The sequence below is a fragment of the Anguilla rostrata genome, chromosome 4 (assembly GCF_018555375.3).
Source record: "Anguilla rostrata isolate EN2019 chromosome 4, ASM1855537v3, whole genome shotgun sequence".
Classification (NCBI taxonomy): Eukaryota; Metazoa; Chordata; class Actinopteri; order Anguilliformes; family Anguillidae; genus Anguilla; species Anguilla rostrata.
The window spans coordinates 21,315,173-21,342,415 of NC_057936.1; the positions used below are offsets into that span (position 1 = coordinate 21,315,173).

The following is a 27,243-nucleotide window of genomic DNA, read 5'->3' on the forward strand; positions in this document are numbered from 1 at the left end:
CAAGCTTGGATGGAATAAAAGCCAGAAACATTACCGGCACTCCAGGACCAGGGTTGACTACTACTCCTGTATGCAGACTGCAGAAAAAAAAAAAATAGAAGAGGAGATGCCTATCAAATCACCTCTTCCATCAGCATGCCGAGCCCCAAGTCTGCATTTCTGGCACTTACAGTCTTGCTCCCCCTGCGAGGCGGTACGGGTGGGAGTGGGGGCAGGGCGGAGACGGGCGCGGTGGCGGGGGCCGGGGGGGGCGGCGGAGCGGGGCGGAGCTCTCCGAGGGGGTCGCGGGCGATGAGCATCCGGACGCGGCTGCCGCAGCCCTGCAGCACACGCACCACCTGGTCACTGGCCAGGCCCTGAGTGGGCGTGTCCCCGATGCGCAGGATGTGGTCGCCCGTCCTCAGCCGACCGTCCTGACCGGAAGAAATAAAGGGGGGGGGGGGTGGGTGTCAGTAGGGGGAGACCCCAGGCAACAGTGGACCAAGAACAGCAAGTCCTAGACCACAACCACTGTGTGCATGACCGTTCTGCAAACTGCATCATTTCAAACACACGGATTTAAAACGGAACCATTTGGACTTCTACAGTTCAAAAACCCAGGAACAAATCGGAGGTGGCAGGCCCTCTTCAGCCACGCTGGAAACCCGGAGAGATTACGGCCGCCGCTGGCCGGGTTTCTGCACAAAGCGTCTTCGGCCACTGTGACCAAACTTATTTCACGTGTCACTTGAACGGGCCCGCTGCTCCGAGCCCAGCTGAGCTGGAAAATGTATTCTTCCACCCAAGATCAAGCAGAGTAAACTTTGGGATGGAAAAAAGGGGGGGGTGGCGGAATCATAATACACAGAAGAGGGAGAATGTAGCCTTTGTCAAAAAAAAAGAAGAAGAAGAAGAAAAAAAAAGGACATGAAAGGCGTCGAGTGCATAAACTTGTGCAGGAATCCTCCCGGCTTCTCCCTGCCAGCGAGCGGCAGACAGCAGGGGCGTATTGAAGCTGGGCGGCGGCATTGTGCCGCCAGAACTGCAGCCATTAAACGTGGAAATGGAAAATGCCAGAGATAACAAAGCCCTGATTTTGACAGCTTTTTTGGAGCATAAGATCCAGTGATGTGTGAAACACAGCGCTGTGCCTTTTGAGCAAGAAGGGTTTTGTGCCCAGCTTTGGACATTCGAGGGGAGAGGAGGGGGCGTGGGGTGGGGTGGGGTGGGGTGTGTGGTGGGGGGGGGGGGGGTTCAAAACGGGACAAGATTTCAATCGAGATTCCTCCTGGATAACAAATTTGAAGAGGTTAAATCTGACATCAAATGGGCTTTTTTAACAATCGAACGGCGAATTCATGCCTTAACTGTGGCCTTTAAAAAGGACCGCTATCCAAACAAAAAAAAAAAAGAGAAAGAAAAAGAATGGGAGAAGAAAAAAAGATTGAGGGGGAAAAAAGCTGGAGTTGTTGCAACAGTACACAGCCCTTGTCAGGACCTTCCCTTCGGAGGATAAATCCTCCGGCATATCTTTGTTACTCTACCTCCGTATAACCAGGACCTCTGAGGGCCCCGGGCCTGAAGCAAAGCAATACGAGTGTAATCCACTTAAAGACTGATCATTTTTTTCCTATGACACAATGGCCGATATGTAAAGCGGTTTTTAAGCAGAGCTTTTCCTGAGCTCGCCTTCTGAATTCATTTCTCTCCACCGGCTCTTTCTACTCGCGGACGGCTAAGGACATTTATTAACAAATATGGATTTAAAAAACGGATGTAGCACAAAGAGCCGACAGAACTGACAATTCTGGCTTATGGCTCGTTTTTCCCCAAGGTAAAAAGTTTATCAGGGAGGCCGAAATCGACATCTTTGTGCGTTCACATATTTCACAATAGTTTAACCCCAAATTTGAAAGAAATGTTCTCATCTTCAGTATGGTTATTATTCAGGGAGATATTTTTTGAAATCCCTCCATTTTTTTTTTTAAAAAGAGGAGAATGAACAGTCCACCCTCCTGCAGGTCTTCACTTCAGACAGGGGACCTTATCTGTCCAAGTTGTAAGTTTGATTAGGATTCAAACACATTTGGGGACTTTCTCCTACAAACGCCTCAAACTCCATAAACAACCAGTTTTTTGCGGAGATGACTTTGGCATCCACACAGGCGATTTTCATAGTCATCCTTAATAGGACAGGTTAACATATTTTCATACACTTCATGATAAGCTTGTCATCAGAATCATTTGTCTGTTTTTTTTTATTTCCTTTAAGAAAATTAAAATAAATAAATAAATAAACCTGGTAATAACTCTACTTGTAGTTCCATTATGTAATTTTCTGCAATCAAATTTTAAAGGTTATAGGACATCATAAAAATGGTCTTTCAGTTACACTGACATTTATACACTGTAAAACCTAAATGCCAATCTTACTGAATTAATAGTCTCAGCTTGGAATAATTCATAATTCAATTCAAAAGAGTAAAAACTAGTTTATCGAAAAAGAAAAAGACCAGTGAATACTTGGAACAGACTAGGTTGTAATACTTGAATGGTTCGTGGTAATCGGCTTCCTCAAACCATGAGTAAACTGAACTGTTGGGCTTTACAGTGTATTTGTAAAATTATGAATGATCAAAACATACCCATTTCTGATAAACATCAAAGCCAGGAAAATTAGAGGCATGCAATTATAATGCCATCATGATAATTGCATCAGTTTGTACTGTGATTACAAAAAACGGTGCCTTCAAGGAAGTTTATGTTGGTACAGAAAATGAACTCAACACCTACTATCAATTCATTAAAAAAAAAAAAAAAACTGAAACAATGTGATGCAAATATAATCAATCCCTTCAGATTATTCCTAAACAGCACAAGTTCATACCCCAAATTGAGTGCAATTCTGAGATGGTGCTGCTGAATTCAGATGCAGATTTCACAGGGAATGTACTACGTGACATTTCTTAAGTTTGATTATAGGGAACACATCAACACTGAGCTTTGGAAATTTGAGGATTTATGAGAGGGGATTGAGGACGAGGAGACAGGAGGAGAGCAAGGAGGGGAGAGGGGAGAGGGGAGGAGACGGAAACAAAACCTGTGGACACGACTGCCGGGGACAGAGTCCTGACAGACCCCGTGGATTGCACGGGAGCGAAGCAGGGCCAGAGCCATGTCAGCAGCGATCTCACGTGGCCCCACGCTCTGCTGGGGGAGAGAGAGAGAGGGAGAGGGAGAAGGAGAGAGAGGGAGAGAGAGACAGGCCGCATCAGTCTCCCCCCATGCAGGGCGGCCCCTCCGAGCCGTCAATCACCCGCGCGTCCACGCTGACACCGCCCCCCATTTCAACTTCCCCACTCAGAAATACGGCCGGGCCGCCTGACGGAGAGCGGAGGCTGTCTGAAACAAATAATGTTCCCCATAAAGAATCCCGTCCCCTCCCTCCGTGCCATCCGGGAAGGGCGTTTCCCGGGCCCGGCCCGATCCATCATCAGAAGAGCCAGGGGGCACCATCAGCCCAGAGAAATGAAGTCGCGGTGAAGGAGGGCACGCCGTCACGGAGTTATGGTAGTCAAAAATATTAAACGGTTGACTTTCGGGTCAGAAACGTAGCCCATCCATCAACGTCAGGGTCACGGAATCCCACGGGTCTATTTTTATAGCCCCCGCTAACTCACTGATCACACAAAACCCACAGAGCTAATCGCCAAAGTCTCCTTGGCTTTTATTAATGACCGCCAATAAGAACATTTATTTCCTCTTATTACCGCGCTTATCTGACGGGTGACTTCCTCAGCAGCCTGACCGGCCCATCAAATCAAACACTGCAGCACTTCATCCAGCCCCATGAGACGAAGAACCGCCCTCGCAGACACTTACCCCCAAAATAAAAGCGCCGGTTCAGCTATAGCCACACACACACACACGCACACACACACCCACACACACACACGCTGCATTTCAGAACTTCGCGTTCCTTACATCAAACGCAGGCATTTATGTCCTGCAAGCCAGAGAGCACTTTCACGACGTTCAGTAAGGAGCTGGTAAGTCTGGGAAAAGCTGATAGCGAGACAACTTTGTATCGCAAATTGAGATGTCAGGAGGAATGCAAACAAGAAATCAGCGAAGGCTGAGAATTAAGGAAGGAGCAATTAAGCTTATCGCGGCGCTAGGATAAAAAGGCCCAGATAAGACACCTGACATCCAGCGTACAGGAGTACGTAAACAAATGCCATACGTGCAAGTATCAAATCACCCTTTACTTTAGCGCTAGATTGTCATTAATAGCTTAATTATACCGCTTTAACAGGCGAAAATAGCAAGGGACACCAAAATAAATAACACGTTTCCTCTAAAAGGCAAGAAAAGCAAAAGAGGCACGGATGTGCAGATGTTTAATGAGAAAGCCATCTCAGGAGCGCGGAGCGAAGCGAAATCGCTGAGCTCGGTTTCTGAGGAGAGACGTGGGCTTGGGAGCCGGCCTAGGACCCCGTCTGCAGAGAGCTCCGCTCGGAGAACACGTCCCGGGCACTGCCGCACTCATACGGCTCCAAAAACGCTCCGCGCGTCTATAATTAGGGTTCAGGATATTTTTAAAAGGCTGTGGAGACAACGATCCTCAAAAAAACTGGGCGTGAAGTAGGCGTACGAAGGGGGGCGGGGGGGGGGGGGGCTGTGGACGGGGGTGGAAATGTACAAAAGCAACAAAGTTGAGCAATACACCATTTAAGGCACAGGATCTCTGGAGTGTCTAAAAAAAGGGTTCTTAACGAGATAAATATTTTTTCAGCTTTCCACAATATGTGGACAGATCTCCACAGACCCCGGAGACGGGGAAAGGTTTTCGCGGGGGCTGGGGACTGGAAGAACGGGTCTCGGAGGAGTGTCCGGGTTTCTGTGAAGACTGCGACCCTGTGACCTCCCTGTGACAGACAAGCGTGGGGGTCCTGCTAGCCTGCGGTTGCTTCAGTCAGACCATTACAGACAGACCTGAGGACAATGCATCACTTCTGTCACACTGTCACATTTTCAGCCAAGTCTCAAAACATGTACTGAATGTACAATCTCAGAGTTTGATTTGACAATCTTTTTGTTGTTTGTTTTTTTTTTTTTTTTTTACTTTTTAATTTCTTACAGTCAGGTTGGTAAAGATTCAAAATTCTAATTGGACACAAAGCCTGCCAAGTAAATAATTACTCTGGCATAATAATTAACAAGACCAGACCTTGTTTTTTTCTTTTCTGCAGTGAGACCTGCCCTTTGGTGACAGAGAGTTAAGCTGGAAAACAGCAATAAAATTAAACTCAGACTTTATACGCACGGCTCCATTAAACCTGACCTCAGAAGAAACGCCAAGAGAATAAAACAAAAGCACAGCTGAGTTGATATTCCAGGAGTGGCGTTGGGCCAAGAATATAAAAATGACAAGATTAGTCTAAATAAAACACAAAATATAAAAGAAACACACATTGCTTCTGACAAAAAAAATGAGCACGGACGCAAATATTTACATAAAGGTACTATATCAAACCAGAACTGAGCACATGTAGCTCAGTGGCTGCGACTACTCTGTTGGCCATCTAGTGGTCATACTAAGTATTTCCCCTCACCATTATGGTCACCTGATCAGCGAGTCAGGGTCAATGGTTTGAAGGTATATTCCACCACTGCTAGCCATAAATCATCAAGCTTCAGTACAAACCAGGACCACATTCCACAAGGACAGTTACCATGCATTCTTTGCCTAAAATATTTTCTTTTTCATACATAACGTACTCATCTACTTTAATCTTTAGTGCTTCAGGTTTTCCACCATCGTCTCAAGCTCAAATTCCAGGCATTTTTTTTACTCCAAGCTATGACCTCGTTTTTCCTCATTTACAAAGAATACAAAGAACACGGCCAAAATGGCAGTAATGAGGACATGATTAACAGTAAGGTCGCCTGGATGTCCCGCTCATTCAGCTCGGCATGTCTGAGGACCCCAGGACAACCGCATTTCCCAGCATTCATTTCACACGAGTTTGCTCGGTTGCCAGGGACAGCCTCTCACCGTGAGAACGGGCCCGGGCGGAGGCGGGTGCTGAGGGGCCGCGGCGGCCCGGGCCACCACCAGCTCCACCCTGTCCTCCGCCTGCTGCAGCAGGGAGATGGCCTGCGGCTGGGTGACGCTCTGGTCCAGGGCGGTCCCGTTGATGACCAGGATCTGGTCGTTCTCCTTCAACCTGCCATCCCTGCAGACGACAAAACCGGACGCCACGGTTACGCCTGTACAAACCTCACCACGTTCTGCTCTTTCCATCGTCTGCTGCCGTTCCTTACAGAACACAGTGATTATAAGCGACAATACTCGCCACTACGCCGAGAATAAACGCTTTAGCAGAGCACGGCACCTTACAGCCGCTTCACTGCCAGTTTTACAAGCAGCGAGGGACTGCCAACGGCCAACGCAAAATTACCGCAAAGGATTTATCAGAATCTCCAATGTGTCAGAAAAACAGCTGCTTTTCTTGTTAGTGGTTTGTGTAGAACCAGTGCTAAAATATTTGAAAGAGTCTCAGAATAATTTTAAAAGATTCAATGCAAAAAACATGAGCATTAAGCCAAAGAAAATCACGTTGGACAGAAACATAAGATACGGAATATATTAAGGCTAGTGTGAGAGTTTATTTAATCCATGTGCAGATAGCCACCACTACAAACAATGGAGGAAGACAAATGGAAAGAAACAGTTTAGTGGCTTGATGTAGTCCGTGTGTCCTGGAGATGGTACAGGCTTTATAATTTTAAAGCCCAACGTTATTAGTTTAAACAGACTTTCACTAATTAACACAAGGGTTTTATGAAAGCCTACACTGGAGCAGGGTTATTTTATTGCACCCCAATGCATTGAAAATTCCTTTTGGCTTTCACCAAGGACCTCCTGCTTTTTAAAATACTCCACTGTCATGCAGGCAATATCAAGCAAAACTCAGATGTTAACCAAGATTTTACAGAGTAAAAACCTATTTTATATGTAAACCACTATTCTCTTGATTTTTTTAATCTGAAAAACAGATATTTTGGTGAAAATTAAAGGCCTAAATTCTTAGTCCTACAAATATGGTGGCACTGTTTAGTGGCAAAATGGCTGCTGCTACAACAGCACCATTTAAAAACTCACGCGGTGCACCAGCACAAACATTGCTGTTTCTAGAGTAGCTGCCAGAACATGCAGAGCAAGGCAGTGAACATCAGCTTTTGCCTGGAGTTCTCCTTTAAACCACATGTGTACAGTGCATATAAAAGGTTATTCAAGGCAAAAGCCAGATTTTTAAAAAATCGTGCAAGAAACAAAGGGAGGCAGTGCAGTCTAATGGTTAGGGAGCTGGGCTCGAAATGTCAAGTTTGCCGGCCCGATTGAGGTAGGACACTGCTGTAGCACCCATTGAGCAAGTTACCCAACCTGAACTGCTCAGTAAATATCCAGTTCTGCAAAAATGGACTGCATGTACAAAGAACGTAAGCTGAGAAAATCGCCCAGGATACGTTTCTGTTAAATGCCTAAAAAAAGTTAAAAGTAAAATGTAAAACACAACACTAAATAAAACAAATCAAGGCTGAGCAAGCCTTTTACCAAGTTGCTCGTGATGAAAAGTCACAGAATGAGAATGGGACACAGGGAGGTGGGAGGAAGGGAAGGAGGTGGGAGAGAGAGAGATGGGGAGAGAGGGAGAGGAAAAGAGAGAGAAGGATTGGCAGAGGGCGGCCCACCTGTCGGCGATGCTTCCTGGCTGCACCTGCTTGATGAACACGCCGTGACTCCCCACGCCTTCCGGCTTCAGGCCCACCACGCTGAAGCCCAGGCCTCCAGACTGGGGCTTGGGCAGGGCGATGCGCTCAGTCTGCCGTCCCTAAACAGGCCGGGTGCACAGCTTAATCACCAAATACGTCACCGCGGGTAACCAACAGCCCAGCCAACACGAAACCCACCTCACAATGCCGCTGCCATGCAGTGCCAATGTTATAACATTGACAAAACATCCCAGTAACATTGTGAGAACATTTTGTGTTAGCTGGGGAAACGTGACGCTCAGTTCAACATGCTTTGCGCAAAATAAAAAATAAACACAAAAACAGCCGATATGAAATAAAAATCAAAAATGGTACGAAACAATGATTGAACAAACAAATATAGGCAGCGCCCCTGTATTAATTGCAATATTAAGAATTAAGTGGAGGACATGAAACCCTGTTTTAATTATTAAGCGTGAAGCACGAGCGCTCCCCACCTTAGCGGCCGCTTGGATCCACCTCTGCAGCTGCTCGGAGGAGAAGATACTGACAGAGGAGAACCCGGTGCCATTCGACACCACGGAGCCCGGGCCCGGCCCGAACAGGCTGCTGGCGGGGCGGCTGGCGCTGAAGATCAGCTGGCCCTTCTTGGAGAAGCTGAAGTCACTGCTGGTGCCGGGGGGCAGGCAGTTGAGCTGCGCACAGGAAGAGCCAAGACGGCGAAGGGTTAGACGCTCTCAGCCCCTCGCGCTCGGTTCGTTTTGCCCTTGTCGCGGTGCTTTTATGCGCTTGACAAATGAAGCACGCTTAATCAGAAAATAACACATCGCCTGCATTAGCCCAGGACCGCTCGCACCTCGTACTGTCGGCCTTGCAAGTCACTCTGGGTAAAAGCACATTCCAAATGAATACACATGAATTAATTCAAGTGAAACTTCACCCAGCTATTCTGTTTCCTAATCAGCCAAATCTGAAGTCATGCCCAGCATGCAAGTTGAACTAAAAAGAAAATTTAGTAAAGAATTAAAAAAAAAATCTAACATGAAGCCACAATAAATGCTGGACATTATATTCATACAGTACATTTTAAAATTGTGCGCTATTATTATTTCACATTTTGCAGGCAAAGTAGAGGTTATAATAATAGGCAATGTTAAGGAGGGTCGGCCACAAGTTAGTAGGAACAAAAATGCTTTTAGAAAGAGGGGCAACAACTGTAGAAGTAGGAGGGGGGAAAAATCAATACATTTTTCTGCTGCTCTCCCCAGTCCCAAACAGGTAATGTATTAATGACCTTTAGACTCACATTGTGGAAACTTATCAGTCTCCTGCTTATTTAGGCCGGGCTGACGGGGCAGGTTCCCGGGCCATTTCATCAATATATCTCAGACAAGGCAGTTACTCAAACCAAGACAGTAGATATTAAGGCTTGATAGATCCACACAGAAATCTACCACCTCCAGTTATATATATGCAATAGGTTTTTACCTTACGCAGTCACAGACAGTCGCCTGACCTTCCCAGCACTTACAATATGAAGACATACATCAGTTTTTGCCATTATCTTAATTTGGCATGCTGACTGTTTATTCTTCAGCCTTTTTTTAACATCAATAAAAACTCTCGCTGCATACAAATGAGTGAACAGCATCTAAGTCAACAGCACTGTGCAAGAAAAAGTGGCCACATGAAAAGTCATATCTAGCATCAGAAATAAGTGCACAAGATTTTGATTATGTGTACTATGGCAAAAATAGTGATGAAAAGTTATATAATTTTATTATTTTCACAATTTCACAAAAATAAAAAAAAATCAAAGATAATCTCTGCCTTTGTAAGACAGTGTATATATGTATAAATTTTCATTGTAACAAAATGCATCTTCAGGAGGAAGCAAATTTCAGTTAAATAAAACAGATGTGTTCTAAATTTTGTGAACACCTCTTTGGTTTTGGGCAGAGCTGTCTGCTCGCCTAAACACTATCGTTTAGGGCTACTATCATTTAGGGATTTTTTTTTTTTAACACTTTGGGGCCACAGAAACATTCTTGTTGAGGGCCACCAAACCCTAGGGTTTGTTTTGGTTTTAAGTTTTTATACAGTCACAAGCTTGGCAATGTCGTGGCACCTCCAGGCTTCTCCTCGGACCACCACGACGAGCGCCTGAACACGCGAGCGAGCACATCCGGGCGCTGCCGGGGGCTCACCTGGTCTCGGAGCTGCTTGATGGAATGCTGCAGGGTGAGGATGTGGCCCAGGAGGGGGCTCCGCAGGGCATCCCTCAGGGCGCCCAGCCTCTCACTGTGGGTCTGCTCATCACGCTGCAGGAGCTTGGCCTGGAGCCTCTCCAAGGCCTGCATAACCTGCTGTCGCTCCAGTGTGGACACTGCGAGCATCATATACACATACACATGCACGCACGCACACACACGCACGCACACACACACACACGCGCACGCACACACACACACACGTACACACGCGCACACGCGCACAAACACACACACGAAACAGAATCTCTCACTTAATTTCATGGTTAAACAGTGAAATGAAGGTATGTTCATAATTCAAAAGGGTTTAAGCACATTACACTCATAAATAAACATATTTTTAAGAAGACAGAGTAAAACCAGCTACCTGCAGGAACATTTTCATACATTGTCCTTCTTGCAAAATGAATAAGACAGAATCTGCAGAAGGAGGAGGATAAAGGTGTAACAATGACAACAACAACAACAAAAAACCTAAAAACCGGTCTCTCGTCGATTTGCCAAATATTATTAGTATTTCAGAAAAGCAATACAGTGACAAGTGTGTAAGCACCTGATTAGCGAGCTGACCAACTCCCAGACGGATTTCCAGGAAGTTGGTCACATTTTGTTGGGTGGGATTTGAAAGTTGTTAAGAGAAAGGAGCCTTTTTTCTCTTACCCTCTATTCTACGAACTTATTAAGTCTGTTAATGTTACCTACCTTTAAACACAATTCAGATTATTCTGTTCCAGTTTACGTTGTAGCATAATGACCTTTAATTCTGGAGAAGCTATTTTCTCATGATCTAACCCAGGACACTTATGATTAGGAAACGTCTGTTCGTATAATGACAGTCACAAAGATACATACATCCGATTACTCTCGGCGTGTGGCTTAAAATGATCCAAGATACACAATTTTGTTCTAGCTTGCGAACATAGCCAGAATGGCCAACAATTCCAAACTTGTCACCAATATGCCTCGCTGACTGGCTTGCGCGTTAGATTGCCTGGTTTCTTCTTCTGAGTCAGATTAACCCAACAAGGTAAATTACCTAACAGACACAAACAAAACAACTCACAACAAACACAAATTGACTTTTTAAAACTTAAGCTGTGATTTCCAGATAAGAATGTTCCTTACCTGTTCGACGGAAGTTTATTAAAGCAGAGGACGTCCGCACCTCACCTGAAACAGGAAGTGCAGAACTGGGTTAAACAATGGGCGAAACAACAGAAAACTCTCACAAGAGTACCTATCTGGATAACGAACCGTATAAGAACCCAAAGCCACTCATTCGACGTTAGGTTCGCAACCAGATAACAGACCCAGCAAGATTTAACGTTACTGTTTTAAGAAAGCAGGTGCACGTCAGCTATCTAACATTACGTTAGCAATCAAACATGAACGTTTTTTCTTAGAAAGTTACTTAGAGACTTACAATGAGCATGCCTTGATTTGAAAAGCAAAACTTTGTAACAACTGAATTTGGCTAGCGATACTTGACTCTGGTCTTACTAGTTGACTAATAATCTAGCTATCCGAGTTTAGTAACATTTTCAGATGGGTAGTTTGCCAATGTTAGCTACCCAATGTTACTTTCACAGCTAGCTAGCTGTTTGTTCACTGGATAGTTAGCTAAAAATTCAAATCAAGCATCCGCCATCATTTTAAGTAATCGAGCGTGACTGAGTACAAACAAACCAACATTCACGCAGTGAATCCTGATTAGTTGTACTTGTGGTCGTTGTTGGTAAAGTTAACAGCTCTTACAGGTGGGAATGTGCTAATCGAACGGGGTTTCGGGTCACAAATGAGCTGTCCCTTTAACAATTCTCAGTCACGTGACAACAAAACGCTGTCAACATGGCTGCCTCTAGGAACCTCAGCCTTTGTTTACAGTCCCTACCTGGGGTTATTTTATTATTTTTGACTTATTGTTTAATAATGGTATTGGCTAATGAAGTAGATAGTTGTGAAAACCTGCTTTTGGGGCAATATCCTTTCGATTTCCTCCGGAGATATCATGAAATATGTTCAGCTAGGTTGGCAAGCTGAGATAGCTAGCTCTGCTAACGTTAGTTGCTAACGTTAGCTAGAATTTAACGACGTAAATGATCTTTCCAGTTACTAGTAGCTAAGATTTACATGGGAACTAAATTCAGAAAACTGGTGACATTTGCAACCATTTCAATTTGATAGTAAATGTGTGTGTGTAGTAATTGTCAGCTTGCTAGCTATATTGGCTAGTTCCGCTAATGTGCCCATTCCGATTATAAAAACATCAATGGGGAATGGCTGGCTAGCTCGGCTAATTCGCTGTAATTGCTCTCAAAACTGGGGCAAATTAGTGGTAATTTGTCAGAGAGTTCAATATCACATTACATTTTTGGTATAGATCTTACGGGGTGAGTTTCCCGTGGTATTTTTAAATATGGTAATTCGATGCGTCTATTTTCGCTATATGAAAACGAACAGTAACGTGTACAGTTCATTGACTTGCTGTACTTGTCTTTATTAGTTACACTGAAAGCGAAAACACAAGCAACAGCGCACTGTAATAGGTGCCTTGTATATTCTGGTTAAATGAAAGACAGTTGTGGAACACATGAGAACTACCAATTGAAAGTTATAATTGCTGACATTCTTGGGTGACTTTCGGTGTGGCTTTTGTGGAAACGGATGTGCATATAGACATGTTTAATCAAAATTTATAGAATTCTTTAATAATTCCAAGTCGGCTAAGGAAGCTTACAGTGGCAGTGGACTTACCAATGCACGCTGGACACGATCAGCTAATAAATCTATTCAGTCACTGGAGTTCCTTTATTCCGAGTGATTTGTATAATTATCTTAGTGTCACTTGTTTGGGAGCAGAATGAAGCTTATGTGCAGTACCAAATGTGTCAGCTGGATCTCTTGTGTAAGAGACTTTGCTGAAAACAGCTGCCCTTTTTCCTAAATGTGCTTATATTACAGAGTATTTATATTTATCCGATGAAAATATATTGTGTGATACATAACATTAACCTTAACATTTGCCACATATCGTTGCAAAGAGCCAAAGATAGATGATGCTACACAAGAGCCTGAAACCTGCAAGGATTCAGTTGCTTGGGGTGAGTGGTAACTGTGACTTCATTTTCATCCATTTTATTTTCTGAAATAATTTCACACAGACATTTGTTTCACAGTTAATTGAAGAGTCATGTTATGCATAATAATTCCCACCATATATGTAGCCAATGCATTTGCTCCCTGAAAATGCTGTATTTAAGTATACAGACAGTCAGAATAGAATACAGGCATATCCCACTGTACAATGTTGCAAAGTAGCTGCATTCTTCTGGAGAATACGTGACAATAATTTAGAAGCATACATTCGTAACAAGTCAAAATATTAATTTGAAGATTCACACCACACACATTGCCACTTGCTGTGTTTTCACAAGTCAGGCCTTGTGAACCAATAACATTACTTGCAAACTCAAGAAGGGTCTGGAGAACTGCCGTTAGCTGATATTTTTCTGATTTTGAGACTTACATTTCCATGTCTGGGGTTGAGTATGCAGATAAGACTGCCAGCTAGCTATCTTAGCTTAGCACTCCCTTTGGAATGCAGCCTAAGCATTATAGATTACCTGCAAATTCAGAGATCAGAGACGTGAATTAGCACATGAGTATTATATAAACCTTTCATGAAAATTTGAAATGTTGAATAAATTTGTTCAGTTTTAGCAGTGAACATTTTCAGCCCCTTACTTTTACTGTAACATGTAAACGATCTTTTTTTACATTTCTGTTTTTACTTGATCTCTGTCATTGTTTCAGTGGAATGCCTGCCTGCACGCGAAATCAGCTGCCGCTTGGCCAATGGGACAGAATTTACATTCAGCGGAAACGAAGTTGGATTCAACAGAACTGTGCCGTGTCGAAACGTGTACGTAGAAAATCGTCTTTTGAATTTCTTATGCGGCTTGTCTAATTCTAACACACCATCTTCAAAAAAATACACCAGTCATGATTGTGAAAAGAAAAACAATGGTCAAATATGTACTATCCCTTGACATTTGATAACATGTTCCTATCCCCCCCTGCTAACACTGTGTTTTCTTCCTGTCAGGAGTGGTTATTCATACAGAGTTGCAGTGGCCCTTTCACTCTTCCTTGGATGGCTTGGGGCAGATCGTTTCTATCTGGGATATCCAGCCTTAGGTGAGATTTCGGTTTCTTGTTGATTCTGCAGTTATACGCTGCCAGCCAGCGGTAGTCTAATCCCACTGAGCTGGGGGACGTGGTGTCCTTCTCACAGCTGGGAACCGAGATTTAGCTGCAATGAATCTGTCACCGGTTTGGAAGGACACTGAGCTTCTGTCGAAACTGTGAAGAGCTTTGGGTCCTGAAGGCCAGCAAAATCCTAATTTCTTCGCGTAATTCTGAAAAAAGGAGCATGCAAGGATTTTTTTTTATTCTGCCGTGAAAGAAAGTTGAGGTCAGTTTCAGATTTACGCCAGCCTGAGAAACGTCAATGGCATAAGACCAAGAACTTCAGGATATCCTCAGCGCACCAAGCAAGTAGCAAGCATCCTGTACTGATAAATTAGTTTTACGTTCATGATGCAAGGATTTAACATTTTGTGCTTAAATCAAAAAACATATTTACCTATGAGTCGTTTTGCCTTGGCATTGACAAAGAATTTCCTGCAACAAAAAAGCTGTTTCCTCCTAATAGCTTATAATTACAAATGAAGGCTGTCAAACAGCGTTGTTTTCAGTGCTTTTATAATGGTTTGATTCATCACCCAGTAGTGAATGATGAAAGGAATAAATAGTTTACCTCAGTCCTGCAGCTTTCCACCAGGCATGCTCAAAATGGTACGCTGTGCTAAAATTTTCCTATGCACTCTGGAATCAAGGATGTTGCAGTGATTTAGACTGACCTAAAAATACGATTTGGCATTCCAAATGAGAAAAGAACATTCTGGATAAAAATAGTCTTGAAGGACGTTGAGTAGTGCCCCTCCTTTCAGTTAAGCTGTACAACCCAGAGATGTACACATGGTGCAGACACAGTTGTCAGTAATGACTGAATTAATGAGATTGTTCATTAGATTTTTTTTGGAGGCTCCAGCAAGTCTAGGTATGGACCTAAGATTGCCAAGACTTGATTTGATTATGTGGAAGGATTGTGTAGATTGTAGAAACTGCATAACTTGGCTTGGACTGTGTTTTTGTTTTTTTTTACCAGCTAGTCTAATACCCCGGGCTAGAATATGCCTTACCATGCCGATTACTTACTCAGTAGGGTCCCACGTACCTGACAACAGCCAGTGGAGGATGGACTTCTCTCGTCCTGAGATTTCCTCCCCCTTGGGGGTCTTTTTAATCCCCCTAGGAAGTTTTTATTTTGACCTCACTTACTGTTTTTTTGGGGGAGCAGGCCTACTCTTTCCTAATTTTCTGTGTTTTTGTGGCAGTATCTCTGGATAATGCAGCATGCAAATAAAATGTAATGGAACTGAGTGCATAAAACACTTGTCAGCAAAGGTTGAAGGACGCGCCTGTGAACCTTTTCATTGTTTGTGATGTGCTGACTGACGATTGGCTGGTTTTGCCGGGATGAGAATGGGAAACGGAAGGAACGGGAGCTCACCAGCTCCGCTCCGTTTCTGTGACTGAGGAATCACAGGGCAGAGCGGCCATTTCCTACAGCAGAGAGCGGGGGCCTGAGGAGAGAGGCTTTGTGAGCGAGCCGAGCGCTAACAGGCCGAGCGCTAACAGGCTGAAGCGGCGCTTCACGCCCGTCTGGGGCAGGGCGGAGGGAGTTTCCTCCGCCCGCTACGCGCAAAATAATGTCCCCATTATCTCATCCAGAAGGACTCCCTGCTATAAATAGGCCCCGAATCAAAACACTGAAGTTAAGCGTGAAGCAGCACGTATTCCCCACCCCCCCTCTTCTTTCCCTTTTGATTGAGGTTTTATTTTTAATTAAGCACCTGCAAGATCACAAAGGGCCCCGGCGGATGAAAGGCCTCCCCGGCTCTCCGCCGGCTTTTGTTTCCGGAGCGCGGGGATTGGAGCGGCAGCCCCCCCCTCCCCCCCCCACGCTGGGCGGGCGCGGGCCGGCTTAAGCCGCGGCGCGGAGACGCACCTGGCCTCCCCCGGCAGAGCGGCGGGCCCGACGCCGCTGCGCCATTAAGCCATTAAGACGCGCCCGGAGCGCGCGGGCATGCGGCGGGCACCGCCTAAACCTGCACTTCAGCCCGCCGCCGAGCAATCAACACACCTAGGCCCCCAAATGAGCAATTTGGGATAATATTAATGCAAATTTACTGTAATTATGTTATAATCGCGCGAGCGAGATTTTAAAAAAATTGGTTGTAAAAACCCTTTGTCTTCCAGTGGCCTCTGTGGAACGGGTAATTGGTGGGTTTTCTGTAATCTGCAATAATAGCACAAAGTCCTGAGTCGAGGCAAAGTGTACGTTAGCCTGTTAAGTACGGTGGTGCCTCTGTGCTGCCGAATAAAGCTAACGTATAGTCATCTAAATAAAGATCGTATGTGGTGTGGCATCCTGATATCCTCTGTCACATTTCAGTGTCGGTTGCCTGAGGAGATAAAGGGAGCTTTGCCACATTTATGCACCCCTGCATTGTGCAGCTCAGTCTCCTCTCGCCATAAAAAACAATGTTTATGGCGCTCCTAGAACTGAACAAACTGAAGCTGAACACAGGGTCCCCGGATTCTTTTTTTTCTTGCGCGTATTACCTCTCCGGACCGGTTTCTCTTCGCCAAAGGATGTGGGAGAGGGGGGAAAAAAAACGCATTAACCTGGCACAGCTTAGCTTGAAATGCAAAACCACAGGCCGAAACAAATGGACCAGCAAAGCAAATGTACAAAAGCCCCGCTCGTGTGCAGTCCAGGGGAGATGGCATTTTCAGTGGCACACCTCCTCCTCCTGAGCGAATGCGCGGTCGCTGCCGCACGTGGTCAGAATTATATCAGGGAGCGGGAAGCTGAGCGCCTCGAGTCCCCCCTGGCTGCCTCCTTCTCAAACAGCGCTTTGCTAAGGCTGTCCGCAGAGGCAGTGAATTACTCTGTACGAGGCTGGGGCCTGCGGTTTGCAGTCGCACAGTCCGTGAAAAGGGGACGCCCTTGTAAAACTGTGGCATTTACGGGCGCGCTCCTTCTCGCTGTTTCCTAGGCCTGCTGAAGTTCTGCACGGTGGGTTTCTGTGGCATTGGCAGTCTGGTGGACTTCATGCTGATATCCATGCAGGTAAGATGACAGCACGTCTCATGGCCAGATTGAAGACCCACCTCTTCAGCCTAAATCCCGTTTCTCTCATCCCCTCCCCCTAACACTTATACCTTTTTCACTAGCTCTGATATTTTCTTGGTTTGAGGTTTTTCCGTGTCATTGATGTAATCTGTACGTATTCAGGGTTTGTAATTTGGTTCTTTCATTGTATAGTGCTGTGATGATGTTAGTTCATATTCTCATTGGTCTGGGAAAGCTGGTCTGGCTCTATTACTCATGCAAATCAGGTAAATGCTTTTATGCTCTCCTACACTGCAAGTCGTTCTGGGTAAGAGCATCTGCTAAATGAATGTAATGTAATATTACTTAAAAAGATATTTTATTAATATATATGTGGTGAGCCACCCAGTGTGCTGTGGTGCATAGGCTTTCCATTGTACTCAGCGTTAAGAGCTGTGTCCATGCCTGTTTGGTAGGGAGGAAGCCAGATGCCACTGCTCCTTTCCTTTCTGTAACTCTTGAACGATATTGATGTGTGAGTTTTCCTGGACAGGTCCCCAGCCATAGCGGTGTTGCCTAAATCTCTCTCTCTTGATTGCTGAGCGCCCAGCTGGGGAAAATGGAGTTGTAGGCTTTACAGTATTTTATAAGCCAAGTTCCTACAGCACATGGATAGAGTGGCTGTGTCTGTAGCTGGAGATACAGGACAGGGTGGGATCATCCTCGGGCAAAGCCAGCTGAATGACCCGAAAGGCCGGAATGATCCGCCCCGAACCCTCGGCGAGTCGTCACAGGGCGGTTTTCGGGGGCACCTGAGCCTCCGCGGCGGCGGAGCGGAGCTAACGACCGAGCGGAGCTAAGGAGCGAGCGGAGCTAAGGAGCGAGCGCTCCCCTTCGGCGCGGCTCTCGCCCCTCCCAGGCACGCGGTCCCAGAGGACCCCCCGTAACCCCCATTAAGGCCTCGCCGCCTGACAGGAGAAAAAGCCCGGCCATTCGTCATCTTGTTAGCCGCAACCTCGGCCTCTCCATCCTCATTAGGGTGCGGTGTTTACACGGAGCCGCGCGCGTGCGGGGCAGCCGGCCTCTCCTTTGTCCTTCGCCCGTGCTGCCGCTAGCGGCGGGAGCCCTGGGCGCGCGGCAGCCAGGAGGCCTGGCGCCACAGGTCCTTTCCCCAGCGCGCAGAGAGGGCCGCAGCCAAGGCCAGGGCTTAGCGTTCGCCAGAACTTTCTCACAGCAGATCGCACAAGCGGCAGCTAATGCTCGGTGTGTGGAGAGCCGGGGAGTGATTGATTTTGTTTGAGCCTGCATTTAGGCGCTGCATGTAAAACCGCAATTCCCAGGATTCCTAACACCAGAGCTAAATTATGGTTTGACGGTACGGATACGCACTGCTTCCGCCCAAGCCGAAAGCAGCAGCCCTGTAGAGTCTGGCAGGGTTTCGCAAATCATTTCCAACCTCATTAGTCGACCGTTCTGCTTTTTACTCATCTGAATAGCCGTTCTGTGTAAACTATTTAAACAACAAAACCTCTTTATGAAGTCAGTATTTATGCATTAAAACAAGTCTGCAGAAAATACATTTTACAGAACAGCTGGGAAGCTTTCAAGGATCCTACAGTCTAGTATGTTCTAATGTGGTTGTTTACACACTGACAAGACAGACAAGAATAAAGCATCAGAAGGGCTTATGACAGTTTGTACATAGCACTTTAATGTATACATTTATACAGCTGAATTATATTACTAAGCAATGCAGGTTCGAAGAACCTTTTACAACGGCAGTGTCCTTACCCGGGAATCGAACCTGCGACCTTTCGGTTACAAGCCCAGTTCCTTACCCACTGTGCCACACTCCGTCCTAGTTCCTGTTCTAGTGTGGTTGTTTACACACTGACAAGACAGACAAGAATAAAGCATCAGAAGGTTGGTTATGGACAGTGTGAGTGTAACAGTACTCTTTAAATGTGAATATCATATTCACTATGAATAAGTTATATTTATCTAGTTCAGTATGTCCTGTTTCAAACGAAAGAAACTGTATTTTTCTCCATTTTACAGGACCAAAATTATGAAATGTGGTATGCAGTGAAAATAGATTAGTAACAGTCATCCATTAATGTTACTTCTTAGTAGTATTTGAGATATGCTAGATATGCTGTGTCATGAGTAATTTGAGTGCTCATGTTCCGTGTAGAATCTTGCTGTGGGCACTGCATACCTGTATGAGCCTAATTTAGGAGAGGAGCCATAAATCAGACAGCCTTTACTGTGTTGAGAGACAGAGCAGTGACATTCCACACGCAGTGGGGAACAGCAGACAGAGAGCTCTTCTGTAGGCCTTTCTCTCCCTTCCCCATCCTGCAGTCTAGGCAACACCGTAGGAGTGGAGTATCTTGAATTCAGCGAACCCCCGGGCAGGCACCACCCATTGGCTGAGAGACATGTCCTCACTGCAGCCCGCCTTCAAGTTCATATCGATGAGTCATCGCCACTCCACCCCCCCCCCCCCGCCCTCCTCCCCTGCTGCGAAAATAAACAAACACAAAAACGAGGCTTCTCTTTCGCCTCTCCCGTTAAACGGGGGACCAGCACGCTCCTCCGCTCGCGTTCCTCCTCAGACGAGAAGGCGCTCTTTGCGGGTCGGGCGGGAACAAAGGGAACGCTCGTTAAGACCAGCGGCGGCGTCTTTGATTAACTGGAGCTCTCCGGTGTTTATTGTTCTCCTAATGTCTGAGCGGAGGCCCCGGGAGGGCGGTGCTTTTAAGAGTCGCGGCCGGCGCGCGGAGTCGCCGCTCGCTCACATTCTCAATTAGCGGCTCGCCGTCTCCGCGCCGCCCTCTCCGAGCGTGACACGTTTGATGAAGAGTCCGGCTTCTCGGTGGAAGCCATTTGCGCGTCTCGCTGCTTGCCAAATCACCATATTTTAACTATAAATACCTCGACTAAGAGCAGCAGCGAGCAAAATGCGTCTTTGAGAACTAATGAATAGACACCTGGGACGTTTTATTATTATTTATATTTATCGATTCTGTCAGAAAGACTCGTTCCTGGTGTTTGCCTCCGAAAAACCCACGATAAATAATGTTGCCTCAGTTCCTTGTTTACCTCTGAACTGGGCCCAGAGACAAGGTCATATGTGCATTTAACATGCTAATATACATACTGTAGAGAGAGCGGTGTTTGAACATGTTCTGTGTGTTTTCGTTGGGAATGAAGGACCTCCTCCTCAACAACAAATCTGCTCTATATTGAGTGAACACACACACACACACACGCATAGTGAGGACTTAACAGTGTGTTGAACAGGCAGGCTACTTTTCTATTACCTTTCTATTAGACTTGTATGCAGCAGGTTTTCGGTCCTGACATTGTTTATCAGAGAGCCAGCTAAATCAGCTGAATCTAAACCTTTCAGAGGTCCCTGTACTTTGCGGCACTGAGCGCCAGATGTGTTTCCCTCTAAAAGGCAGGGCCATGGAGTCCAGGTGCTCTCAGTGTGGCTTGAGGGAGCCATTAGCCTGTCTGCGCGTCAGCCTTTCTGACAGGCCTGCACCCAGTACCCCAGTGATCTCATTCCTGCACTGCCACACTCAAACCTGCAGGCAGAGCCACCAACGAGAGCAGCAAGCCCCGTCAGTCTCGCTCATACAGCACGCACCACACGCATACACACACACCGCACACATGCATGGGTACACACACCACACGCATTCACACATACCGCACACATGCACGGGTACACACACCGCGCACATGCACCGCGCACATGCACGGGTACACGCACCACACGCATTCACACACACCAAGCACATGCACTGTGCACATGCACCACACGCATTCACACACACCGCACACATGCACGGGTACACGCACCACACGCATTCACACACACCACGCACATGCACCGTGCACATGCACCACACGCATTCACACACACCGCACACATGCACGGGTACACGCATTCACACACACCGCACACATGCACCGTGCACATGCACGGGTACACGCACCACACACATTCACACACACCACACACATGCACGGGTACACGCACCACACGCATTCACACACACCACACACATGCACCGCGCACATGCACGGGTACACGCACCACACGCATTCACACACACCGCACACATGCACCGTGCACATGCACGGGTACACGCACCACACGCATTCACACACACCGCACACATGCACCGTGCACATGCACGGGTACACGCACCACACGCATTCACACACACCGCGCACATGCACCGTGCACATGCACAGGCACAGGCACACGCAAAACACACAGACATGCACACACACACACTCATGCGTACATACACTCGCATGCATGCACGCACACACCTACAGTTAGTGAACAAAGAACAGAAACGCCTGAGTGGTCACTTCCCACATATGGCCAGTATAGCCTGTATGCACTGTGCCTACCGCCCACTACACTGGGATGCTGTTCCATATTAGAGAAATGATGCCACTCTTCCACTAGAGGATGGGTCACCTTGAGCTAAGTCGTTGGACACAGAAAACAGTGTCTCGGGTGTCCCCGGCCAGAATATGCCATGAATGGTTGCCTGGGCTTGGATCTGGTGACTGAGAAGGCCATGCCATACAAAGGATTTTCATGTCATATAGACACTGAACATGGGGCTGGAACATGGCTGTTGGAGGGCTTTCTCTGTGGACGTGGCGCGAAGCTTCTGGTTTTTTGGCAGACTGAGATGTGCTTATTTGCGCGTTTGTCCGCCCCCAGATCGTGGGCCCGTCCGACGGCTCCCACTACATCGTGGATTACTACGGGGCCCGCCTCACGCGACTCTCCATCACTAACGAGACCTACAGGAAGACCCAGAGTTCATCCTAAGGAGGGGAAAGGTGAGAACTGGCTCATACCATGACAATGTGCCTCATTCACAAAACATTTCATAAAACATTCTGACTTCTGTTCTTAAAAATGTTCCTACGACAGACCGATATGGGATTCATGACTCATGCGCAGATCTTTGTTTTTGTGCGTGTCCCAGGTGTATGAGACTACGAATGCTGACTTCGTAAATTTGATCTGCAATCCTGTTCATGTAATTAGCATAAGGAAACAGCCATGAACAAATACAGATATGTGAACGTGCACATGTTTTGTGAATGAGGCCCATTAACTGTACTGGCAGAGAACATTTAACTATGAAGAAGGCAGAGGACCTCTGGAACAGTCAGGAGAGTCTTTCATATCTAATGACGACCGCAATTTTTTTGGCTTTGTGAAAGCAAAGCAAAAAAAAAAAACGATCCACATAAGGGCGATGGGAGTTTGAGTCCAACTTCCACTTATGTTATTTGACAATTGGAATTTAAATACTGTCCTAAAAATGAACTCGCATGAATGAAATCACATTTTTTTCATTTTCAAGATCAAACAGTGGGACTGTTAACACACTCAAAAAGTGGCTGACAAGAGTATAGAGACTGAAGCCAAGTTACTGACAGTGTGCGGGCAACAATTGTAAAGTGCTTAAATCAACGCGGATGTTGGGTAGCTAAATATAAATCTTATGTGGAAAAGCTGTTACTTTTTTCCCTGATATTTTGACTCGGTTATCCTTTCATCTAAACACATAAGGCTGTCTCAAAATTGCTCTGAGCTCAAACCTGGGCATTCTGTCATTTTCCCTGCTTCCTTTCTGTGGAAAACAGTTCCGCAAAGTTCGGCCCCTCAACCCAGCTGAAGGCTCGGTCTGTCAGTAAGGGCCTAAACGGTTACTCCAGTTATCCAGGGCAGAAACCAGAGCCTGCTTTGCTAAGGTCGTGCTTTGTCTCTGGAGTTTAAAGCACTCGGTGGGGTACAAAAGCAAACCGGGGGCTCAAGGACACCTTCAGCCCTGGCCCACTGCGGCGGAGTCCCCCCCCCCCCGGTCCCCGGCAGGCCTCTCCAGCCCCGCGTAGCGAGCCGCTAAATGTCAGCCCGCAGAGCAAACTTCGCGGAAGCGCGCCGGGAGGGGGCGAGGGCCGTGAGATCGCACTCATTACAGCTGGCACCGGCCCCGCCTCCGCCAGAGCCCCCCCCCACACGCGGCCTCACGCCCGCTATAACCCTCACGCCCCGTGAGCGGAGGATGTCCATCTGTCTCTCCCCCACTCGTCCGCGTCTCTCCGCCTGTCTCCCTCCCTTGTTTTAGCGCCTCCTGCTGCCTCCGTCTGCCCTTCTCTGGTTAGCATTAGCATTAGCTGCCTCCGTCTGCCCTTCTCTGGTTAGCATTAGCATTAGCTGCCTCCGTCTGCCCTTCTCTGGTTAGCATTAGCATTAGCTGCCTCCCTCTGCCCTTCTCTGGTTAGCATTAGCATTAGCTGCCTCCCTCTGCCCTTCTCTGGTTAGCATTAGCATTAGCTGCCTCCGTCTGCCCTTCTCTGGTTAGCATTAGCATTAGCTGCCTCCGTCTGCCCTTCTCTGGTTAGCATTAGCATTAGCTGCCTCCCTCTGCCCTTCTCTGGTTAGCATTAGCATTAGCTGCCTCCCTCTGCCCTTCTCTGGTTAGCATTAGCATTAGCTGCCTCCCTCTGCCCTTCTCTGGTTAGCATAGCATTAGCTGCCTCCCTCTGCCCTTCTCTGGTTAGCATTAGCTGCCTCCCTCTGCCCTTCTCTGGTTAGCATGCATTAGCTGCCTCCCTCTGCCCTTCTCTGGTTAGCATTAGCATTAGCTGCCTCCCTCTGCCCTTCTCTGGTTAGCATTAGCATTAGCTGCCTCCCTCTGCCCTTCTCTGGTTAGCATTAGCATTAGCTGCCTCCCTCTGCCCTTCTCTGGTTAGCATTAGCATTAGCTGCCTCCCTCTGCCCTTCTCTGGTTAGCATTAGGAGCCACGGCGTGTTTGCGGTGACACAGGCAGGCGTTTCGCATAACATGTCTCTCCATACGGACACATGGAGTTCATTACAGGCCTTGAAACGCTTTCATTGTTGCAGTCTGAAATGCTGAGGGGGAGAGAGGGAGCTTGATTCCAACTGCAGTGTGCATCCACCACAGTGTTGTCAGTTTGCCTTTGTCTTGGCTTCCAGGCTTGGCAGGAACCACTTGTCCATAAGACCACAGTCAGCCCATAAGAGCCAGAGTATTATTTTTCTCCACCGCGTCTGAATGAGTCGCACTCAAAGGTGGCCACCAGCTTTGTTTCTTTTCCAGCGCTAATTGTGATTGATGATCCCTCCTGATTGCTTATTACTGTAGATATGCAGCTGTCACAGTTAATAACACTTCTAGTGGAGCACATCATTTTATGTATTTATTTATTTATTTATTTATTTATTATAAGATCAGGATTTCCCACTTCATGTGATCAAGTGGAGAGCATTGTCTTAATTCCCATGTGTGCCATATTCTGTAAAGAAGACTTATTTCTCCTTTTAAATATCCCTGTGTTCCGTAACTCACTTCTGTCAATGGGGTGGAAATTCATCGTCTTCATTTCTGGACCCGCCCCTAAATCTGGAGTTCATGCTGGGCGTAGATCTCTTTATAGCTCATTTGAAACTAATGCTTTGGGTTTGCTGTTGGCGGTTGTTACTGAAGAATTGACTCCAAATACCAAAACACCCCTCAGATTTCTGCTATGAAAGTTGACAGGATGTTTATGGACATTTAGATTGGACATAATTAGGGTGGATCATTTTTCTCAAGTCAGGATTTTCATGAAACAAGTTCTTCGTGCATTATTGCTGAACAGCATACGGAGAATGTCATAGCATTCTGTCGAAAGGTTAGCCATAAAACAGCACTGTGCTTTTGTTTCAGTGGTGCTCTGCAATAGTAATTAATTTTAACTGCGCCAAGTGAATTAAACTTTGCACCAAACGCGCTGTAACTAATTATTTCTGTTTGTTCATTGCAGGAGGAAAAACAAATCCATCAGAGGGTATTCATTTGGCTGTGCAAGGCTAGTTGGATTTTTGGACACCTCCCTCAGTATCATTGTCCTGTACACTGACACAGATTCCACGGGTGAGAATACAGCATCAGACGTTCATCTGGATGTTGGAGGACTGGCCGTGTTCACGATGGACCATAAACCCCGCCCCTGCTGTGCCTCAGTAACACAGCTGAGGCTGACGGCTCATCAGCACTCTCCTCCTGCTCCCAGCAGACTGAATATCGGCCCACTCTGTGTTGCTCTGTGATGAAGTCTGTCTGTGACCACGGGTGTTGTGATGTCACCATTTTAAAATGTCTGTAATCAGGTCTGTTCCGCGCACGTAATAAAAAAGCCGATTGGTTCAAACGCTCACGAAGCGCTCGCCCCGCGCTCCCCCCCCTCACAGACCTCGGACCGTCGAGAACGCCCCTCTCCCCCCCCCCCCCCGGCCGCGCGCGTGGATTTTGGACGCGGGGCGGCGTCGTTTCTCAGGTGGTGACTCACGGCGGTCCGGGCCCTCCCATTACGAATGCAGGGCTGCGCCTTTTCCCAGAAGGTTCCGCGAAACAGCCCGGGTTCAAGCCGTGTCAAGCGCCGTTTCAATTTGGCTTGAGTGTGTCTGCGCTCGGCTAGCCCGCCGCGCTATCACTCACGCAGCCCTGAGCGGAGCCAGGCCGTTAATCACAGCCCCCGCCATTACTGTATCGGCCTCCGCCGGCGCGCTGCTGCGGCGCGCTGCTGCGGCGCGCTCCGGATCGTTAGCCGCAGCCCCGCGCCCCTGCGGCAGCGGGCGTGGCAGCGTGCGCGGCGCTGCGCTGCCATTGGATCATCGATTCGCCCCGGCCTCCGGCATCACTGTCTTTCATAATTCAATTAATAGATTTTGCTTTCGCTAGCGTCTGGTGCCCTCGCTTTAAAAGTCTTGAATGCCCAAACTCTCACCCGGGCCGGTAAGGGGAGCTGGAAACTGCTGAAGTGAACCAGCTCTGCGCTTTGTGTTATAGTGTTGTAATGCTCTTCTGCTGTTATAGTGTGATGTGTTGAAAAGGTCTAAGGGTTGTTTTGTGAGAGAAATGCCCGCTCAAAGGTTTGAATGTCTTCATTTGTGTCACTAAACCACAGGCTTTGGGGTCCTGTTTTCACACTGCAGAGCTTCAGCAGAACCAGCTCTGTGCTGCACTTGTCACTGGGTTTGAACCCAGCTCTCAAATGCATTATGGGATTGCTATTACAGCTGCTAACATGGCAGAAGTATACAGCACAGACGTGAATTCAGAATCTGTCAAATAGCTTGTGTTAGCTGATGTTAATGTGACGTGTGCAACTCGAACCTGTTCTGGCATTTTCTTCACATCCTCTGGCTCCTGCCCCGAAGCCGAACGTAACCTTGTGGTCACATCCCGAGCACCTTTAATGTATCCACATCCCACATTTAAAACCTTTTTTTTCCCCTGAAAATGTACTTTGTAGCTATAATGTGTTCTCGTAGCCTTTCTGACAGTCCGGTGGTGGGAAAGATACTCGACACGGATGTCTTTTATGGTCTACAGTAAAAACGTCAAACTGGCGGGTCCATTATATAACGTAACGCAGGACTGGTTGATTTCCTATAGGATTTCCGGGATTCCTGTTGGACGGTTGTAAAGGTTCTGATTGTCTCTGAGTTGTACAGTAAATTATACGCAGACATGGCTGTGTTATTTTTATCGTATCGTAAAGATGCGTAATTCTGTCGTTCTGTATTTTTTATTTCCCTTTCTCTTAAACATTGTGCATTCTGTGCGGCGGATGGGGAGGATTAAAGAAAGCCAGAGTGCTCTGTGGACAAGTCGTCGCCCCCCCCCTCCTTTTTTCTTGCTCCTGCAACCCCTCCCTCGTTCCTGCTTCAACAGAGCAGAGCTTATCAATACAACACAAGGATAAGAGGCTGGAGATTTATGGAGCACTTTCCACGAAAGAGCTGGTGAGCCGGGCAGCCCCCTCCCAGCAGAGGAAAGGGCCATTGCTCATCCCGCCCAGCGCTTTATAGGCGCTCCGTCTCCTCCTGCACCGCCATGAAATTAAAGG

At 46.9% G+C, this 27,243-nt stretch overlaps 3 protein-coding genes across 4 annotated transcripts in view; 1 reads left to right on the plus strand and 2 right to left on the minus strand.

Annotated features, from left to right (window-relative positions):
* Positions 1 to 443, minus strand: part of patj (PATJ crumbs cell polarity complex component) — a 98,707-nt gene extending 98,264 nt beyond the window's left edge. Inside the window, exon 1 of the mRNA XM_064331304.1 lies at positions 123 to 443. Coding sequence (XP_064187374.1) covers positions 123 to 299 — 177 coding nt within the window. The 5' untranslated portion in view covers positions 300 to 443. The remainder of the gene's footprint in view (positions 1 to 122) is intronic.
* A 5,540-nt stretch (positions 444 to 5,983) lies between these two features.
* Positions 5,984 to 11,834, minus strand: LOC135252796 (inaD-like protein). Of its 2 annotated transcripts, none has more exons than XM_064331306.1 (7): positions 11,784 to 11,834; positions 11,154 to 11,198; positions 10,396 to 10,448; positions 9,966 to 10,144; positions 8,256 to 8,453; positions 7,738 to 7,877; positions 5,984 to 6,218 (listed from the first exon to the last, which is right to left on the minus strand). In XM_064331306.1, the coding sequence occupies exons 3-7, from the start codon at positions 10,415 to 10,417 to the stop codon at positions 5,999 to 6,001; spliced, it is 759 nt and encodes a 252-aa protein (XP_064187376.1). In that variant the 5' UTR covers positions 10,418 to 10,448; positions 11,154 to 11,198; positions 11,784 to 11,834; the 3' UTR covers positions 5,984 to 5,998. The 2 variants fall into 2 exon arrangements, with proteins under 2 accessions (XP_064187376.1, XP_064187375.1); XM_064331305.1 differs by lacking the exon at positions 11,784 to 11,834 and adding an exon at positions 11,452 to 11,597.
* A 28-nt stretch (positions 11,835 to 11,862) lies between these two features.
* On the plus strand, positions 11,863 to 27,006 carry tm2d1 (TM2 domain containing 1). Its single transcript, XM_064331308.1, has 7 exons — positions 11,863 to 12,007; positions 13,056 to 13,129; positions 13,842 to 13,950; positions 14,134 to 14,225; positions 17,216 to 17,289; positions 22,031 to 22,152; positions 25,156 to 27,006. Exons 1-6 carry the CDS (start codon positions 11,877 to 11,879, stop codon positions 22,139 to 22,141), a joined length of 591 nt encoding a protein of 196 aa, XP_064187378.1. The 5' UTR covers positions 11,863 to 11,876; the 3' UTR covers positions 22,142 to 22,152; positions 25,156 to 27,006.
* Positions 27,007 to 27,243: the final 237 nt, after the last annotated feature.